This window comes from Cervus elaphus, chromosome 16, assembly GCF_910594005.1.
Source record: "Cervus elaphus chromosome 16, mCerEla1.1, whole genome shotgun sequence".
In the NCBI taxonomy this organism is placed as follows: Eukaryota; Metazoa; Chordata; class Mammalia; order Artiodactyla; family Cervidae; genus Cervus; species Cervus elaphus.
In genome coordinates, this window is record NC_057830.1 from 257,427 (window position 1) to 278,075 (window position 20,649).

The following is a 20,649-nucleotide window of genomic DNA, read 5'->3' on the forward strand; positions in this document are numbered from 1 at the left end:
GGGTGTCTGACAGGGGTGTACACAGTAGGGAGTGTGGGTGTCTGGTAGGGGTGTACACAGTAGGGAGTGTGGGTGTCTGGTAGGGGTGTACACAGTAGGGAGTGTGGGTGTCTGATGGGGTGTACACAGTAGGGAGTGTGGGTGTCTGATGGGGTGTACACAGTAGGGAGTGTGGGTGTCTGATGGGGTGTACACAGTAGGGTGTGTGGGTGTCTGATAGGGGTGTACACAGTAGGGAGTGTGGGTGTCTGATGGGGAGTACACAGTAGGGTGTGTGGGTGTCTGGTTGGGGTGTACACAGTAGGGTGTGTGGGTGTCTGATGGGGTGTACACAGTAGGGAGTGTGGGTGTCTGGTAGGGGTGTACACAGTAGGGTGTGTGGGTGTCTGACAGGGGTGTACACAGTAGGGTGTGTGGGTGTCTGACAGGGGTGTACACAGTAGGGAGTGTAGGTGTCTGGTAGGGGTGTAGACAGTAGGGAGTGTAGGTGTCTGGTAGGGGTGTACACAGTAGGGAGTGTGGGTGTCTGACAGGGGTGTACACAGTAGGGAGTGTAGGTGTCTGATGGGGTGTACACAGTAGGGAGTGTAGGTGTCTGGTAGGGGTGTACACAGTAGGGTGTGTGGGTGTCTGATAGGGGTGTACACAGTAGGGACTGTGGGTGTCTGACAGGGGTGTACACAGTAGGGAGTGTAGCTGTCTGACAGGGGTGTACACAGTAGGGTGTGTGGGTGTCTGGTAGGGGTGTACACAGTAGGGTGTGTGGGTGTCTGATAGGGGTCTACACAGTAGGGAGTGTGGGTGTCTGACAGGGGTGTACACAGTAGGGAGTGTAGGTGTCTGGTAGGGGTGTACACAGTAAGGAGTGTGGGTGTCTGATGGGGTGTACACAGTAGGGAGTGTAGGTGTCTGGTAGGGGTGTACACAGTAGGGTGTGTGGGTGTCTGGTAGGGGTGTACACAGTAAGCAGTGTAGGTGTCTGGTAGGGGTGTACACAGTATGGAGTGTAGGTGTCTGGTAGGGGTGAGCACAGTAGGGTGTGTGGGTGTCTGATAGGGGTGTACACAGTATGGAGTGTAGGTGTCTGGTAGGGGTGAGCACAGTAGGGTGTGTGGGTGTCTGATAGGGGTGTACACAGTAGGGAGTGTAGGTGTCTGGTAGGGGTGTACACAGTAAGGAGTGTAGGTGTCTGGTAGGGGTGTACACAGTAGGGAGTGTAGGTGTCTGATAGGGGTGTACACAGTAGGGTGTGTGGGTGTCTGATAGGGGTGTACACAGTAGGGAGTGTGGGTGTCTGGTAGGGGTGTACACAGTAGGGAGTGTAGGTGTCTGGTTGGGGTGCACACAGTAGTGAGTTTAGTTGTCTGATGGGGTGTACACAGTAGGGAGTGTAGGTGTCTGGTAGGGGTGCACACAGTAGGGAGTGTGGGTGTCTGGTAGGGGTGTACACAGTAGGGAGTGTAGGTGTCTGGTAGGGGTGCACACAGTAGGGAGTGTAGGTGTCTGGTAGGGGTGCACACAGTAGGGAGTGTAGGTGTCTGGTAGGGGTGCACACAGTAGGGAGTGTGGGTGTCTGGTAGGGGTGCACACAGTAGGGAGTGTAGGTGTCTGATGGGGTGTACACAGTAGGGTGTGTGGGTGTCTGATAGGGGTGTACACAGTAGGGAGTGTGGGTGTCTGACAGGGGTGTACACAGTAGGGAGTGTGGGTGTCTGACAGGGGTGTACACAGTATGGAGTGTAGGTGTCTGACAGGGGTGTACACAGTAAGGAGTGTAGGTGTCTGGTAGGGGTGTACACAGTAGGGAGTGTGGGTGTCTGACAGGGGTGTACACAGTAGGGAGTGTAGGTGTCTGGTAGGGGTGTACACAGTAGGGAGTGTAGGTGTCTGATAGGGGTGTACACAGTAGAGTGTGTGGGTGTCTGGTAGGGGTGTACACAGTAGGGTGTGTGGGTGTCTGATAGGGGTGTACACAGTAGGGAGTGTGGGTGTCTGGTAGGGATGTACACAGTAGGGTGTGTGGGTGTCTGATAGGGGTGTACACAGTAGGGTGTGTGGGTGTCTGATAGGGGTGTACACAGTAGGGAGTGTAGCTGTCTGACAGGGGTGTACACAGTAGGGAGTGTGGGTGTCTGGTAGGGGTGTACACAGTAGGGTGTGTGGGTGTCTGATAGGGGTGTACACAGTAGGGAGTGTAGCTGTCTGACAGGGGTGTACACAGTAGGGAGTGTAGCTGTCTGAAAGGGGTGTACACAGTAGGGAGTGTAGGTGTCTGATAGGGGTGTACACAGTAAGGAGTGTGGGTGTCTGATGGGGTGTACACAGTAGGGAGTGTAGGTGTCTGGTAGGGGTGTACACAGTAGGGTGTGTGGGTGTCTGATAGGGGTGTCCACAGTAGGGAGTGTGGGTGTCTGACAGGGGTGTACACAGTAGGGAGTGTAGGTGTCTGGTAGGGGTGTACACAGTAAGGAGTGTGGGTGTCTGATGGGGTGTACACAGTAGGGAGTGTAGGTGTCTGGTAGGGGTGTACACAGTAGGGTGTGTGGGTGTCTGGTAGGGGTGTACACAGGATGGAGTGTAGGTGTCTGGTAGGGGTGTACACAGTATGGAGTGTAGGTGTCTAGTAGGGGTGTACACAGTAGGGTGTGTGGGTGTCTGATAGGGGTGTACACAGTAGGGATGTGGGTGTCTGGTAGGGGTGTACACAGTAGGGAATGTAGGTTTCTGGTTGGGGTGCACACAGTAGTGAGTTTAGGTGTCTGATGGGGTGTACACAGTAGGGAGTGTAGGTGTCTGGTAGGGGTGCACACTGTAGGGAGTGTGGGTGTCTGATGGGGTGTACACAGTAGGGAGTGTAGGTGTCTGGTAGGGGTGCACACAGTAGGGAGTGTAGGTGTCTGGTAGGGGTGCACACAGTAGGGAGTGTGGGTGTCTGGTAGGGGTGTACACAGTAGGGAGTGTAGGTGTCTGGTAGGGGTGTACACAGTAGGGTGTGTGGGTGTCTGATAGGGGTGTACACAGTAGGGAGTGTGGGTGTCTGACAGGGGTGTACACAGTAGGGAGTGTGGGTGTCTGACAGGGGTGTACACAGTATGGAGTGTAGGTGTCTGACAGGGGTGCACACAGTAGGGAGTGTAGGTGTCTGGTAGGGGTGTACACAGTAGGGACTGTGGGTGTCTGACAGGGGTGTACACAGTAGGGAGTGTAGGTGTCTGGTAGGGGTGTACACAGTAGGGAGTGTAGGTGTCTGGTTGGGGTGCACACAGTAGTGAGTTTAGGTGTCTGATGGGGTGTACACAGTAGGGAGTGTGGGTGTCTGACAGGGGTGTACACAGTAGGGAGTGTAGGTGTCTGACAGGGGTGTACACAGTAGGGAGTGTAGGTGTCTGGTAGGGGTGTACACAGTAGGGTGTGTGGGTGTCTGATGGGGTGTACACAGTAGGGAGTGTGGGTGTCTGATGGGGTGTACACAGTAGGGAGTGTAGCTGTCTGACAGGGGTGTACACAGTAGGGAGTGTGGGTGTCTGACAGGGGTGTACACAGTAGGGAGTGTGGGTGTCTGACAGGGGTGTACACAGTATGGAGTGTAGGTGTCTGGTAGGGGTGTACACAGTAGGGAGTGTAGGTGTCTGACAGGGGCGTACACAGTAGGGAGTGTGGGTGTCTGATGGGGAGTACACAGTAGGGTGTGTGGGTGTCTGGTTGGGGTGTACACAGTAGGGTGTGTGGGTGTCTGATGGGGTGTACACAGTAGGGAGTGTGGGTGTCTGGTAGGGGTGTACACAGTAGGGTGTGTGGGTGTCTGACAGGGGTGTACACAGTAGGGTGTGTGGGTGTCTGACAGGGGTGTACACAGTAGGGAGTGTAGGTGTCTGGTAGGGGTGTAGACAGTAGGGAGTGTAGGTGTCTGGTAGGGGTGTACACAGTAGGGAGTGTGGGTGTCTGACAGGGGTGTACACAGTAGGGAGTGTAGGTGTCTGATGGGGTGTACACAGTAGGGAGTGTAGGTGTCTGGTAGGGGTGTACACAGTAGGGAGTGTGGGTGTCTGACAGGGGTGTACACAGTAGGGAGTGTAGCTGTCTGACAGGGGTGTACACAGTAGGGAGTGTAGGTGTCTGGTAGGGGTGTACACAGTAGGGTGTGTGGGTGTCTGACAGGGGTGTACACAGTATGGAGTGTAGGTGTCTGACAGGGGTGTACACAGTAAGGAGTGTAGGTGTCTGGTAGGGGTGTACACAGTAGGGTGTGTGGGTGTCTGATAGGGGTGTACACAGTAGGGACTGTGGGTGTCTGACAGGGGTGTACACAGTAGGGAGTGTAGCTGTCTGACAGGGGTGTACACAGTAGGGTGTGTAGGTGTCTGGTAGGGGTGTACACAGTAGGGTGTGTGGGTGTCTGACAGGGGTGTACACAGTAGGGTGTGTGGGTGTCTGGTAGGGGTGTACACAGTAGGGTGTGTGGGTGTCTGATAGGGGTGTACACAGTAGGGACTGTGGGTGTCTGACAGGGGTGTAAACAGTAGGGAGTGTAGCTGTCTGACAGGGGTGTACACAGTAGGGTGTGTGGGTGTCTGGTAGGAGTGTACACAGTAGGGTGTGTGGGTGTCTGATAGGGGTGTACACAGTAGGGAGTGTGGGTGTCTGACAGGGGTGTACACAGTATGGAGTGTAGGTGTCTGGTAGGGGTGTACACAGTAGGGTGTGTGGGTGTCTGATAGGGGTGTACACAGTAGGGTGTGTGGGTGTCTGGTAGGGGTGTACACAGTAGGGTGTGTGGGTGTCTGATAGGGGTGTACACAGTAGGGACTGTGGGTGTCTGACAGGGGTGTACACAGTAGGGAGTGTAGCTGTCTGACAGGGGTGTACACAGTAGGGTGTGTGGGTGTCTGGTAGGGGTGTACACAGTAGGGTGTGTGGGTGTCTGATAGGGGTCTACACAGTAGGGAGTGTGGGTGTCTGACAGGGGTGTACACAGTAGGGAGTGTAGGTGTCTGGTAGGGGTGTACACAGTAAGGAGTGTGGGTGTCTGATGGGGTGTACACAGTAGGGAGTGTAGGTGTCTGGTAGGGGTGTACACAGTAGGGTGTGTGGGTGTCTGGTAGGGGTGTACACAGTAAGCAGTGTAGGTGTCTGGTAGGGGTGTACACAGTATGGAGTGTAGGTGTCTGGTAGGGGTGAGCACAGTAGGGTGTGTGGGTGTCTGATAGGGGTGTACACAGTATGGAGTGTAGGTGTCTGGTAGGGGTGAGCACAGTAGGGTGTGTGGGTGTCTGATAGGGGTGTACACAGTAGGGAGTGTAGGTGTCTGGTAGGGGTGTACACAGTAAGGAGTGTAGGTGTCTGGTAGGGGTGTACACAGTAGGGAGTGTAGGTGTCTGATAGGGGTGTACACAGTAGGGTGTGTGGGTGTCTGATAGGGGTGTACACAGTAGGGAGTGTGGGTGTCTGGTAGGGGTGTACACAGTAGGGAGTGTAGGTGTCTGGTTGGGGTGCACACAGTAGTGAGTTTAGGTGTCTGATGGGGTGTACACAGTAGGGAGTGTAGGTGTCTGGTAGGGGTGCACACAGTAGGGAGTGTGGGTGTCTGATGGGGTGTACACAGTAGGGAGTGTAGGTGTCTGGTAGGGGTGCACACAGTAGGGAGTGTAGGTGTCTGGTAGGGGTGCACACAGTAGGGAGTGTAGGTGTCTGGTAGGGGTGCACACAGTAGGGAGTGTGGGTGTCTGGTAGGGGTGCACACAGTAGGGAGTGTAGGTGTCTGATGGGGTGTACACAGTAGGGTGTGTGGGTGTCTGATAGGGGTGTACACAGTAGGGAGTGTGGGTGTCTGACAGGGGTGTACACAGTAGGGAGTGTGGGTGTCTGACAGGGGTGTACACAGTATGGAGTGTAGGTGTCTGACAGGGGTGTACACAGTAAGGAGTGTAGGTGTCTGGTAGGGGTGTACACAGTAGGGAGTGTGGGTGTCTGACAGGGGTGTACACAGTAGGGAGTGTAGGTGTCTGGTAGGGGTGTACACAGTAGGGAGTGTAGGTGTCTGATAGGGGTGTACACAGTAGAGTGTGTGGGTGTCTGGTAGGGGTGTACACAGTAGGGTGTGTGGGTGTCTGATAGGGGTGTACACAGTAGGGAGTGTGGGTGTCTGGTAGGGGTGTACACAGTAGGGTGTGTGGGTGTCTGATAGGGGTGTACACAGTAGGGTGTGTGGGTGTCTGATAGGGGTGTACACAGTAGGGAGTGTAGCTGTCTGACAGGGGTGTACACAGTAGGGAGTGTGGGTGTCTGGTAGGGGTGTACACAGTAGGGTGTGTGGGTGTCTGATAGGGGTGTACACAGTAGGGAGTGTAGCTGTCTGACAGGGGTGTACACAGTAGGGAGTGTAGCTGTCTGACAGGGGTGTACACAGTAGGGAGTGTAGGTGTCTGATAGGGGTGTACACAGTAAGGAGTGTGGGTGTCTGATGGGGTGTACACAGTAGGGAGTGTAGGTGTCTGGTAGGGGTGTACACAGTAGGGTGTGTGGGTGTCTGATAGGGGTGTCCACAGTAGGGAGTGTGGGTGTCTGACAGGGGTGTACACAGTAGGGAGTGTAGGTGTCTGGTAGGGGTGTACACAGTAAGGAGTGTGGGTGTCTGATGGTGTGTACACAGTAGGGAGTGTAGGTGTCTGGTAGGGGTGTACACAGTAGGGTGTGTGGGTGTCTGGTAGGGGTGTACACAGTAAGGAGTGTAGGTGTCTGGTAGGGGTGTACACAGTATGGAGTGTAGGTGTCTGGTAGGGGTGTACACAGTAGGGTGTGTGGGTGTCTGATAGGGGTGTACACAGTAGGGATGTGGGTGTCTGGTAGGGGTGTACACAGTAGGGAATGTAGGTTTCTGGTTGGGGTGCACACAGTAGTGAGTTTAGGTGTCTGATGGGGTGTACACAGTAGGGAGTGTAGGTGTCTGGTAGGGGTGCACACTGTAGGGAGTGTGGGTGTCTGATGGGGTGTACACAGTAGGGAGTGTAGGTGTCTGGTAGGGGTGCACACAGTAGGGAGTGTAGGTGTCTGGTAGGGGTGCACACAGTAGGGAGTGTGGGTGTCTGGTAGGGGTGTACACAGTAGGGAGTGTAGGTGTCTGGTAGGGGTGTACACAGTAGGGTGTGTGGGTGTCTGATAGGGGTGTACACAGTAGGGAGTGTGGGTGTCTGACAGGGGTGTACACAGTAGGGAGTGTGGGTGTCTGACAGGGGTGTACACAGTATGGAGTGTAGGTGTCTGACAGGGGTGCACACAGTAGGGAGTGTAGGTGTCTGGTAGGGGTGTACACAGTAGGGAGTGTGGGTGTCTGACAGGGGTGTACACAGTAGGGAGTGTAGGTGTCTGGTAGGGGTGTACACAGTAGGGAGTGTAGGTGTCTGGTTGGGGTGCACACAGTAGTGAGTTTAGGTGTCTGATGGGGTGTACACAGTAGGGAGTGTGGGTGTCTGACAGGGGTGTACACAGTAGGGAGTGTAGGTGTCTGACAGGGGTGTACACAGTAGGGAGTGTAGGTGTCTGGTAGGGGTGTACACAGTAGGGTGTGTGGGTGTCTGATGGGGTGTACACAGTAGGGAGTGTGGGTGTCTGATGGGGTGTACACAGTAGGGAGTGTAGCTGTCTGACAGGGGTGTACACAGTAGGGAGTGTGGGTGTCTGACAGGGGTGTACACAGTAGGGAGTGTGGGTGTCTGACAGGGGTGTACACAGTATGGAGTGTAGGTGTCTGGTAGGGGTGTACACAGTAGGGAGTGTAGGTGTCTGACAGGGGTGTACACAGTAGGGAGTGTGGGTGTCTGATGGGGTGTACACAGTAGGGAGTGTAGGTGTCTGGTAGGGGTGTACACAGTATGGAGTGTAGGTGTCTGGTAGGGGTGTACACAGTATGGAGTGTAGGTGTCTGATAGGGGTGTACACAGTAGGGAGTGTAGGTGTCTGGTAGGGGTGTATACAGTATGGAGTGTAGGTGTCTGATAGGGGTGTACACAGTAGGGAGTGTGGGTGTCTGACAGGGGTGTACACAGTAGGGAGTGTAGGTGTCTGGTAGGGGTGTACACAGTAGGGAGTGTGGGTGTCTGATGGGGTGTACACAGTAGGGAGTGTAGGTGTCTGGTAGGGGTGTACACAGTAGGGTGTGTGGGTGTCTGACAGGGGTGTACACAGTAGGGTGTGTGGGTGTCTGGTAGGGGTGTACACAGTAGGGTGTGTGGGTGTCTGATAGGGGTGTACACAGTAGGGACTGTGGGTGTCTGACAGGGGTGTACACAGTATGGAGTGTAGGTGTCTGACAGGGGTGTACACAGTAGGGAGTGTGGGTGTCTGATGGGGTGTACACAGTAGGGAGTGTAGGTGTCTGGTAGGGGTGTACACAGTAGGGAGTGTAGGTGTCTGGTAGGGGTGCACACAGTAGGGAGTGTGGGTGTCTGGTAGGGGTGTACACAGTAGGGAGTGTAGGTGTCTGGTAGGGGTGTACACAGTAGGGAGTGTGGGTGTCTGATGGGGTGTACACAGTAGGGAGTGTGGGTGTCTGATGGGGTGTACACAGTAGGGAGTGTAGGTGTCTGGTAGGGGTGTACACAGTAGGGAGTGTAGGTGTCTGATGGGGTGTACACAGTAGGGAGTGTGGGTGTCTGATGGGGTGTACACAGTAGGGAGTGTGGGTGTCTGATGGGGTGTACACAGTAGGGAGTGTAGGTGTCTGATGGGGTGTACACAGTAGGGTGTGTGGGTGTCTGGTAGGGGTGTACACAGTAGGGAGTGTAGGTGTCTGGTAGGGGTGTACACAGTAGGGAGTGTGGGTGTCTGATGGGGTGTACACAGTAGGGTGTGTGGGTGTCTGATGGGGTGTACACAGTAGGGAGTGTGGGTGTCTGGTAGGGGTGTACACAGTAGGGAGTGTAGGTGTCTGGTAGGGGTGTACACATTAGGGTGTGTGGGTGTCTGACAGGGGTGTACACAGTAGGGAGTGTAGGTGTCTGGTAGGGGTGTACACAATAGGGAGTGTGGGTGTCTGATGGGGTGTACACAGTAGCGAGTGTAGGTGTCTGACGGCGGTGCACACGGTAGGGTGTGTGGGTGTCTGATAGGGGTGTACACAGTAGGGAGTGTAGGTGTCTGGTAGGGGTGTACACAGTAGGGAGTGTGGCTGTCTGGTAGGGGTGTACACAATAGTGAGTTTAGGTGTCTGATGGGGTGTACACAGTAGGGAGTGTAGGTGTCTGGTAGGGGTGTACACAGTAGGGAGTGTAGGTGTCTGATAGGGGTGTACACAGTAGGGAGTGTGGGTGTCTGGTAGGGGTGTACACAGTAGGGAGTGTGGGTGTCTGATAGGGGTGTACACAGTAGGGAGTGTGGGTGTCTGATGGGGTGTACACAGTAGGGTGTGTGGGTGTCTGATAGGGGTGTACACAGTAGGGAGTGTGGGTGTCTGATGGGGAGTACACAGTAGGGTGTGTGGGTGTCTGATGGGGTGTACACAGTAGGGTGTGTGGGTGTCTGATTGGGTGTACACAGTAGGGAGTGTGGGTGTCTGGTAGGGGTGTACACAGTAGGGAGTGTAGGTGTCTGGTAGGGGTGTACACAGTAGGGAGTGTGGGTGTCTGATGGGGTGTACACAGTAGGGAGTGTAGGTGTCTGGTAGGGGTGTACACAGTAGGGAGTGTAGGTGTCTGGTAGGGGTGTACACAGTAGGGTGTGTGGGTGTCTGGTAGGGGTGTACACAGTAGGGAGTGTGGGTGTCTGATGGGGTGTACACAGTAGGGAGTGTAGGTGTCTGACAGGGGTGCACACAGTAGGGAGTGTGGGTGTCTGATAGGGGTGTACACAGTAGGGAGTGTGGGTGTCTGATGGGGTGTACACAGTAGGGAGTGTAGGTGTCTGATAGGGGTGTACACAGTAGGGAGTGTGGGTGTCTGGTAGGGGTGCACACAGTAGGGAGTGTGGGTGTCTGGTAGGGGTGTACACAGTAGTGAGTTTAGGTGTCTGATGGGGTGTACACAGTAGGGAGTGTAGGTGTCTGATAGGGGTGTACACAGTAGGGAGTGTGGGTGTCTGGTAGGGGTGTACACAGTAGGGAGTGTGGGTGTCTGATAGGGGTGTACACAGTATGGAGTGTGGGTGTCTGGTAGGGGTGTACACAGTAGGGAGTGTAGGTGTCTGGTAGGGGTGTACACAGTAGGGAGTGTGGGTGTCTGACAGGGGTGTACACAGTAGGGAGTGTGGGTGTCTGACAGGGGTGTACACAGTATGGAGTGTGGGTGTCTGACAGGGGTGTACACAGTATGGAGTGTGGGTGTCTGACAGGGGTGTACACAGTAGGGAGTGTGGGTGTCTGACAGGGGTGTACACAGTAGGGAGTGTGGGTGTCTGGTAGGGGTGTACACAGTAGGGTGTGTGGGTGTCTGATAGGGGTGTACACAGTAGGGTGTGTGGGTGTCTGGTAGGGGTGTACACAGTAGGGAGTGTAGGTGTCTGGTAGGGGTGTACACAGTAGGGTGTGTGGGTGTCTGACAGGGGTGTACACAGTAGGGTGTGTGGGTGTCTGGTAGGGGTGTACACAGTAGGGAGTGTAGGTGTCTGGTAGGGGTGCACACAGTATGGAGTGTGGGTGTCTGGTAGGGGTGTACACAGTAGGGAGTGTGGGTTGCTGACAGGGGTGTACACAGTATGGAGTGTGGGTGTCTGGTACGGGTGTACACAGTAGGGTGTGTGGGTGTCTGATAGGGGTGTACACAGTAGGGAGTGTAGGTGTCTGGTAGGGGTGTACACAGTAGGGAGTGTAGGTGTCTGGTAGGGGTGTAGACAGTAGGGTGTGTGGGTGTCTGATAGGGGTGAGCACAGTGGAAGCGTAGGTGGTGGGAAATGGCTGACAAGACTCGGCAGTAGTAAAAACTTTTAAAAATCAATCTACCAAAACATCTTAAATATTTAAAAATATATCCTTTCACCTATCATGCCTGTTCCTCGAAATTATCTTTAAAAAATTTCCACTATGTAGACAGCTTAAGAAATTAACTGTGACACTGCTTGGCATGGAAAAAAGTTGAAAGTTAATATCTATCAGTAGGAGAGTGGCTAATAAAATATGTCCATCTACATGATGGAATACTGAATATCCACTACAAAGAATTAAATTAAGAGAGGAGTAAGTATCCAATAACTGCAAGAACACAGTTGATTGAGGGATTTCCATGAGATGTTGCTGAGCAAAAGGAACAAATAAATCCCACGAACAAACAAGCTATAGTAAAACATGAATACTATAACAGCATTTTTGTGAGATGACAACAAAACATTTGGACTGTGTGTGGTCTACATGTTTATACACATGCTTATGAGTGGAACTACATGGAGAAAATACAGAGGAACTATAGAAACACAGAGAAAAGTATCATTCCTATTGTTGCTGGTTTGAGTATGGAAGAGAGTGACGTGCAATTAAGGACAGAGGAGAAATGGGAAAAGGGGAAGGACTCCTAAAAGAAAAAGAAAAAAAAATGCTTTCAAAAACCATATTTATGAATCACATATACACCTATATAAAATTATATATGTGAGGATATATAAGAAATTAAAAATTAAGATTTTGTTTTTTAATAAAGCACCTAGGAATAAGTCATATTAAAATGAAAGGTTAAAAATAGATACAAATTTTAAACTCTTTTATTGAATCAAAACCAGGAGTTCGCAACCAGGCATGATATGCTACATGAGAAAAGATGATGGGCATGTGAAAAAAACAGGAATTGAGCAACAAATACTGAAGCTGAAAAAGTAAAGTGAGAAGAAGAGTGGGTGGTGACTAGAGCTGAGTCTGCAGACACATGCCCGGGCGAGAAGGTGAGCTGGCAAGCACCCTGCGGAACCAGCAAGAGCAGCCCCTGCCGGGACAGGGCGCTTCCAAAGACCGAGGTCACGGCGGCAGACAGACGGGCCGAGGCTGGCGCAGCAGGGGGACCCGCGCCCCATGAGGCTAGATACTAAAATACCTGCTCAGGGAGAATGTGCAAGAGAAACAAACCTCCCAAGATTTTTCCATCGTTAGCTGAGAGGAGTTTCTTGAGATAAGGTAAGTAGCTTTTTAATCTACACTGACAAGTAACTGATATTGAAGACTAGCAGGATTTTTAGGTAGGTGTGATATAGATACCTACTCCCTCAGTAAGGAAATTTTAGAAACACTGTATTTTGAAGTATTCACATAGGTCAGATTTTATGTAACCACTCCTATCTAAAATAAAAATAGATTCTAAAATAAAAATAGATTCAATGCTCACATCTTGCTAATGAAAATAAGGTATAAGCAAATCAATCATCAGAACATAAATAAAAATAGACTATACTGTCACCCTTATTTAACTTACATGCAGAGTACATCATGAGAAATGCTGGGCTGGAAGAAGCACAAACTGGAATCAAGATTGCCGGGAGAAATATCAATAACCTCAGATATGCAGATGACACCACCCTTATGGCAGAAAGTGAAGAGGAACTAAAAAGCCTCTTGATGAAAATGAAGGAGGAGAGTGAAAAAGTTGGCTTAAAGCTTAACATTCAGAAAACTAATATCATGACATCTGGTCTCATCACTTCATGGCAAATAGATGGGGAAACAGTGGGAACAGTGTCAGACTTTATTTTTTGGGGGCTCCAAAATCACTGCAGATGGTGACTGCAGCCATGAAATTAAAAGATGCTTACTCCTTGGAAGGAAAGTTATGACCAACCTAGATAGCATATTAAAAAGCAGAGACATTACTTTGCCAACAAAGGTCCGTCTGGTCAAGGCTATGGTTTTTCCAGTGGTCATGTATGGATGTGAGAGTTGGACTGCGAAGAAAGCTGAGCGCTGAAAAATTGATGCTTTTGGACTGTGGTGTTGGAGAAGACTCTTGAGAGTTCCTTGGACTGCAAGGAGATCCAATCAGTCCATCTTAAAGGAGATCAGTCCTGGGTGTTCATTGGAAGGACTGATGCTGAAGCTGAAACTCCAGTACTTTGGCCACCTCATGAGAAGAGTTGACTCATCGGAAAAGACCCTGATGCTGGGAAAGATTGAAGGCAGGAGGAGAAGGGGACGACAGAGGATGAGATGGCTGGATGGCATCACCAACTTAATGGGCATGAGTCTGAGTAAACTCCAGGAGTTGGTGATGGACAGGGAGGCCTGGTGTGCTGTGATTCATGGGGTCGCAAAGAGTCGGACACGACTGAGCGACCGAACTGAACTGAACTGATCCCTTTGGAAGAACAAAGCAGCATCCCAAGAGAACAGGATACAGAGCAAGTTGTGCGTGTGTTTAGGGCGTGGGGTGGGGCTCAGCGGCAAAGAACACACCTGTCAATGCAGGAGATGCAGGAGACACAGGTTTGACCCCTGGGTCAGAACGATCCCCTGGAGGAGGGAGTAGCAACTCACTCCAGCATTCTTGCCTGGGAAACCTCAAGGACAGGGAAGCCTGGAGGGCTACAGTCCATGGGGTTGCAAAGAGTCAGACAGGACTGAGTGACTGAGCACATACACGCTATAAAGAATAGGTCTAGTTCCTGAGGACCTTCCTAGATGAGGTAAATTTAGACAAGCTAAAGGCACAGCCAGGAATCACTATGAGGGCCATGAGTTGGGTTTCATGCTCATTTTTCACCTGGGCATGAAAACTGGGCAAATGGATACAAAACACGGAGGGGGAGGTGCAGGACCAGCTTTATGGCCTTGGCAGCAGTTTGACACTTAGAGTCCTTTGCCCAGAGCTTATCATATACTGCTGACCCTTGAATAGCGTGGGTTTGCACTGTGTGGGTTCACTTACAAGTGGATTTTTTCTGATAACATTGGAAAATTTGTCTGAGATTTGCCACAAACTGAAAAAACTCAGATGAAACACATAGCCTAGAAATATCAAAAGAAATAACTAAAAGTTAGGTGTGTCATGAATGCATGGAATTTACGTAGATACTATTCTGTTTTACCGTTTGCAGCCATAAGATACACACAAATCTTTTACTAGGAGTTAAAATTTATCAAAACTGACACACATGCACACTCACACTCTCCATTTGCAGTGGAGAGAAATGTAAACAAATGTGAAGCTGCAGTATTCAATCATAATCATATAAATGAACATACTTACTGTACACACACAAGTATACGTACTGTACCACTGTAACACTTGTGTGGCCACCCCCCCGTTGCTGTGGTGAGGTGATGAGTGTTGCAAGTAACTGCCAAAGGCGTTGACCTTAATCGCCTCCACATGACGAGCTGTCTCTCCAGTAAATTGTGTATCACTATGGTAAGTTCTCTTTCACAGTTCTGGTGTATTTTTCATTGTGTTTAAAATGATACTATAAATCTTGATTAACACCAAGGGACCCATAAAAAGTACCACTAGTGATCCTGGAAGTGCTCCCAAGAGGCAGAGAAAAGTCATTACAAGCAAAAGCTGAACTGCTTGATGTGTGGAATCTGAGGTCTGCAACTGCACCTGCCCACCATTCCAACATAAATAAATTCAGTGTAAGAACCATATTTAAAAGAGAAAAGGAAAAAAAAAAATAAAAGAGAAAAGGAAATCCATGAAGTTGTTGCTGCGGCTACACCAATAGGCACAGAAACCTTGCATCTTTTGTGAAATACCTTTTTATCTTATATTGTAAATGCAGTTTCTATGTGGGTGCAATAGACTCTAATAAAATTTGAGAAAAAGCAAAGTCATTATATGACAACTTAAAGCAGAAAGAAGGTGAAGGATCTAAAACTGGAGAACTAAATGCCAGCCAAGTTTGCTTTGATAATTTTAGTAAGAAGTTGGGCTTAAGTAACATCAAGATAACAGGAGAAGCAGCTTCTGCTGACCAAGAGGCAATAGCCAAGTCCTAGACGCCATTAGGAAAATCATTGACAAGAAAGAATATTTGCCTGAACAAGTTTTTAATGCAGATGAAACTACCCTATTCTGGGAAAAACTGCAACCAAGGACATTTATTAGTAAGGAAGAGAAGTGAACACCAGCATTTCAGGCAGGAAGGGACAGACAAGCTCTGCTCTTCCGAGCACAGGCACTGGAGTTCATGATCCACCCTCCTCTATAAAACTGCTAACCCCCAAACCTAGAACGGGAACAGATAAACAAAAGCTGACAACCTTTCGATTGTGCAAAAAGAAGGCATGGATCATGACAACTCTTTTTCTTTTTTTGGTCCCTGAAATCAGGAAGTACTGTGCCAGTAAGGGACTGCCTTTTAAAGTTCTTTTGATATTGGGCAATGCCCCTGGCCACCCAAGAACCCCACGAGTTCAGCTCTATGAGCAGACCACCAAGTAGTGGTATTGGTCTCAAACACAACATCTCTGTTTCCAACCTCTAGATCAGGGGATCATCAGGACTTTTAAAGGCTCACTCCACATGGTACTCTACAGAAAGAACTGTTGATGCTGTGGAAGAGAAGGCCTACAGCGAGAACAGTATGAAAGTCTGGAAGATTACACCACTGAAGATACCATTTCTTGTAGAAAAAGCCATGAAAGTCATCAAGCCTGAAACAATAAATTCCTGCTGAAGAAAACTGTTCCAGATGTCATGCATGACTTCAGAGAATTTACAATAGAGCCAATCAAGGAAATCAGGAAATAGATTGCAAATACAGCAAAATAGGTGGGGGAAGCGTGGCTGTGAAGGGTCTCAAGACATGGATCTTGGAGACTTTCAAGAGCTAATGGACACCACATCAGAGGAATTAACAAAAGATGATTTGACGTAGATGAGAGCTCCTGAATCAGTGCCAGATAATGAGGAAAAAGACGTAGGAGCAGTGCCAAAGACAAACTGACATCAGACAATCTGGTAGAGGGTTCTGCTTATTCAAGTGAAAGTGAAAGCAGCAGTCGCTCGGTCGTGTCCGACTCTCCATGACCCCAAGGACTGCAGCCCGCCAAGCTCCTCTGTCCATGGGATTCTCCAGGTGAGAATACTGGGGTGGGTTGCCATGCCCTTCTCCAGGTGATCTTCCCAACCCGGGGTCAAACCCGAATCTCTTACATCTCCTGCATTGGCAGGCAGATTCTTTAACGCTTGAGCTACCTGGGAAGCCCTGCTTATTCAAGACTGCTTTTAAACTTCTTTTTCAACATGGATCTTGTATAATACAGGGACCGAAACTAAAGTAAACGGTGGAAGGAGGACTGGGATCCTGTATACACATTTTTAGAGAAATGAAAAAGCAAAAAAGTCAGACAGAAATCATGATGTATTTCCATAAAGGGACATCGAGGGTGCCTGCCTCTCTTCCCCCCCACCCCACTTCTGCCACCCCTGGGGCAGCAGGACCACCCCATCCTCTTCCCCCTCCTTCTCCTCAGCCTGCTCAACATGAAGATGAGGAGGATGAAGACCTCTGTGATGATCCACCTCCACTTAACAAATAGTAAATAATCATCATGTCATTCAGTTAACAAACTTATCTGCTGTGTATGCACATGTCCTCACGTGAAAATCTAATAGTTGTGAGAGGTCTCTATGTCATCACCAACATCGCCTAAGTGTTTATCACACAGAACACTGTGTGCAAGACTTGTACAGAAGTGGATAGGCTATCCTCACATAGGCTAAGATGAGTCACATGTAATACAAAATTAATAATGTGTTAGTTTTCTTACTGTTATATAACTTGGCTTTCAAAGAATTACATTACTGTATAGCATGCTTCTCTCTCTCTTCTTGTAATTGTAGAAACTATCAGTCTTCACCACATGTAAGTGGTTTGTTGTTTTTTCATGTAAGTGGTTTTTAAAAAATGTACTGATGTTTCTAATATTTATTATAAATATGGCTGTAATATTGTGTGCCAAAAAAATTTCTAGTTCTTCATTCATCAGTATACAGGCTAGGCTACCATAAAGCAATCATATTGCTGCTTATTTTTATCAGTGCATGCATCATTATATCTGTAAATGTGAATTTCTTTTCCTATTAATTTTTAATTTTTTAATGTTAGTATTACATATAACATTTACAGTGTTTTGTATCACATAAGACAATATTGACATGGGTAGTGACAGACAATTCATCTTGTAAACAGAAAGATGTAAACTTTTGGTATAAATAAATACAGTACAGTACCATCAATATATTTTCATTTCCTTATACTTTTTCTTAGTATTTTTTCTAGTTTGCTTCATATAGGAATACAGTAGGTAACATATGTAACTTACAAAATATGTGTTAATCAACTGTTTATGTTATCAATAAAGCTTCCAGGCAGCTGTGGGCTATTAGTAAAGTTTGGGGGGAGTCAAAAGTTATATATATATATATATATATATATTTTTTTTTACTTTAGCAAGGGGGTTTGGTGCCCCCAGACCCTTGCATTATTCGAGAGTTCATGGTACGTCTTCCTGTGATTGCTGTTACTTTTCCACATGTGACCGCTCTGCTCCAAGAGGGAAAGTTCTTTAAAGGCAGGAGATAAGTTAGCTTCATCACTGTGCTCTTAAAAGCCACAGCACAATGCCACTTGCATAACAGTTAATTATTATATGAAACATTGCCTACTTTACTATATTGCTATTTACGGGTAGCCTCTGTACATGAAAATCAGAATTCCAAAAGTGACTGTCATTAAAATGAGTGATGGAAAGAGGAGTAAAGGCCAAAAACCTGATGCTTTATGAATTTATTCTATTTTACAACCACTTTGTGAAACCCTAAGCTTCCAAGAATGTATGGTAAAATCAATATTCAGAAATATAAATCTATGTGTATATGAGAAAAACAGGTTTATTGCTTTCATTTCAAATCAGCAGGATAACAGTGTTTAGAAGAGATGCAAAAAAAAAAAGAGAGAGAGAAAAAGTTTAAAGGTAAATCTCTGTCACTGGAAAAAGCATTTTCTGAATGAGAATAAACATTTTCACAAATTACAGGAATGACAATTAGCCTCATGTGTTTAGAAGAGGCTAAACATTTGTTTTTTTCTCTTTAATATGCATCAGTTCTTCTACTGGACTCTAAAGCTATAACTTTTGATTTCTTAATAATATTTCATAATTACTTAATTATCACTGTATTTGAATTGCAACAAAAACACTTACTTTGAGAGCCAGAACTCAGCTGCACTTGTGCAGATGATTGCTGTGGTCTTGACGATGGTTTTGGAGGCAGTTTAGCCTGGGAAGAGAAGGAAAAAGGCACATGATTTTAAAACCCCGTTTTTACTTAGGAGCATAGGACGCTTCCCCGCCCCCGCCCCCGCCAGTGCGTGTACATGCAAACGTTAGCCCCTGCACTCATTAGCAGGGCAGACACACCGCTCTGGGCCACCTCTGGTTGAACTGGACAACAGGCGGGTGACCGCAGGGGCCGAGCTTCTGGAGCCGGAAGCGTCCCTCCCCCCAGCCCCGCCACCACGCAGGAGGAGCCGGCGATGAGCCAAGAGAAGCTATGAACCCGGCGCAGAAGACTCTCTGCACATCAAGGCACTAGGCCGGCAGCAGTAATTATTAATTAATATTATAAAGGTCTATCCTCGCAGAAAGGCAATCAAAGAAAACCGTGTTTCTTCCTGAAATTTGTATAGATGATTGTCAAGGTTTTATGACATTTTTCACATGAACTGTATGCAAATGAAATTACAAGGGAGGTTTAGTAGGGTGTTTAGAATCGGATAGGAAGGATGTGTGTGTTAGTTCTGTCCGACTCTTTGTGACCCAGTGGACTGTAGCCCACCAGGCTCCTCCGTCCAAGGAAATGTCCAGGCGAGAATACTGGAGGGGGAGCCACGCCCTCCTCCAGAGGGTCTTCCCTGGCTCAAGATGGAACCCAGGTCCATCGCATTGCAGGCAGATTATGGACTGAGCCACCTGGGAAGCTCAATATCAAAGGCAGAATAGTCTATATGAAGAAATTCTCTGCAGCTACTAAGAAAAACAGAGAAATCCAGCATCACCGAAGCCTTCTTCTGCTCCCGGGCGGCTCTTCTGGCGTTGACTCGTTGCCCTTCGCTTTCATACTTCTCAGTAAAGGAGTCAAGAATTTCATAAAGGTCTTCTGCTTGAGCAGGCCGTGGTATATCGCCAAATAAAATGTCATAAGCTCGAATGTCTTGACAATAAAATCTAACAGGAAACATGAAGAACATTTACTTTGCAGACATAGATCTTTTCTAGAGGTAAACGTAGGACACACACCCTCGTATGTTAGTGTGCTTCACTGACCTACTGTACTTACATAAACTACTTTTCAAACACTAACTTCCCATGTTAAGGCCCTGAATTCATCCCTCTAAGCTCACCTCTAGAGGCAACTGCCATAAGTGGTCTGATATTTATATCCTTTTCCCAATAATATAAAAGTACTGCACATACACATACATTTATACATAAAAACATATATATATAATATTTATATATAAATATATATATTAAACACTTATGCACATGTACCTACAAGCACATACATTTTTACAGGTTTTTGCTTTATAAGTTTCTTATAAAAATGGTGCCAACCTATAGTTCCCTAAAATGCTTATTTGTAACAAAATTATGTAAGGATTTGCCTTATATGCTTGGAAGCCCTGCAGTTGATTAAAAAGTATATTTGGTTTAGTTTATCCAGGAATTAGGTGAACTTTAGTGGGGAAATCTTCCAAAGGCCTAGAATAACACATTTCTAAAAGCATTCTTAACTTAAATTTCTCAAATTAATAAAACCAGAAGTAAAAACATTTCTCTTGACTTTACAAGTCAGAGAGTTCTGCAAGCCTTCCTTTTCCCCCCATTCCTCCCGTTTTCTGGTTGCTGAGGCCTGCACTGAACAATACTGAACGAGTGTGGGATTCCAGGTGGAAGAGCCACACACGCAGCTCTGACTTCCCTCTCAGCTGTGAGCAGCAGGCGCTGGTCCCCACCAGCAGGGCCCGCTCTGTCAGGGTTACTGTTGTGGGACTACTGCAGTTTCTCCAAGCCGTCCTCTCAGTCCTAGCGTTTTACCCTTTCCTGGGCAATTAGACACATTTTAGTGGACATTCGGCAGCGCAGTTTTGGGAACTATTAGCTAGATGCCAGGTTAAAGAGGAAGTTCCTTGTTCACTGTTAGGATACTTCCAAATCTTGTATTTTTTTTAGATCAAAATTGGTCTGTGAGTTACGGAAGAAAGACAAAGGCTGAGTGTAACAACAGGGAACCTCTTATAATGATGAACACTGCGCTTTTATTACATTGGTACAAAAGTAATTGTGGTTTCAGACCATGCATTTTAAATCATTATAACTGGGTTCAAAAACATCTTTATTAATCAAAATAGGAACCATTACAATCAACACATTTTTGCCAACAAGAAATAAGTTTGCTTATTCCTGTAGTGTAAAAATTCATGCTTCAGGATTCAATGAACTCTTGGAAAGCATTTTCTGCCTCCTGCTGGTTGTGGAAGAATTTTGCCTGCAAAAAGTTGTTGAGATGCTTGAAGAGTGGTAGTCAGTTGGTGAGAGATCAGGTGAATATGGTGGGTGAAGCAAAACTTTGCAGCCCTATTTGTTCACCTTTTGAAGTGTCAGTTGTGTGACATGTGGCAGGCGTTATCACGCAGAAGAATTAGGCTCATTCTGTTGACCGATGCCAGCTGCACGTATTG

At 48.1% G+C, this 20,649-nt stretch overlaps 1 protein-coding gene across 5 annotated transcripts in view; it reads right to left on the reverse strand.

Moving 5' to 3' along the window:
• SH3YL1 (SH3 and SYLF domain containing 1) overlaps positions 1 to 20,649 on the reverse strand; it is a 78,699-nt gene that overhangs the window by 20,615 nt on the left and 37,435 nt on the right. For all 5 annotated transcript variants that reach the window (XR_006345787.1, XM_043927377.1, XM_043927375.1 and 2 more), the window contains exons 7-8: positions 18,964 to 19,132; positions 18,110 to 18,185 (exon numbers count right to left, since the gene is read on the reverse strand). Coding sequence is in view for 4 of the 5 variants with exons in the window: in XM_043927377.1 (XP_043783312.1) it covers positions 18,110 to 18,185; positions 18,964 to 19,132 (245 nt within the window). In the remaining variant the exon portion in view is untranslated. The remainder of the gene's footprint in view (positions 1 to 18,109; positions 18,186 to 18,963; positions 19,133 to 20,649) is intronic.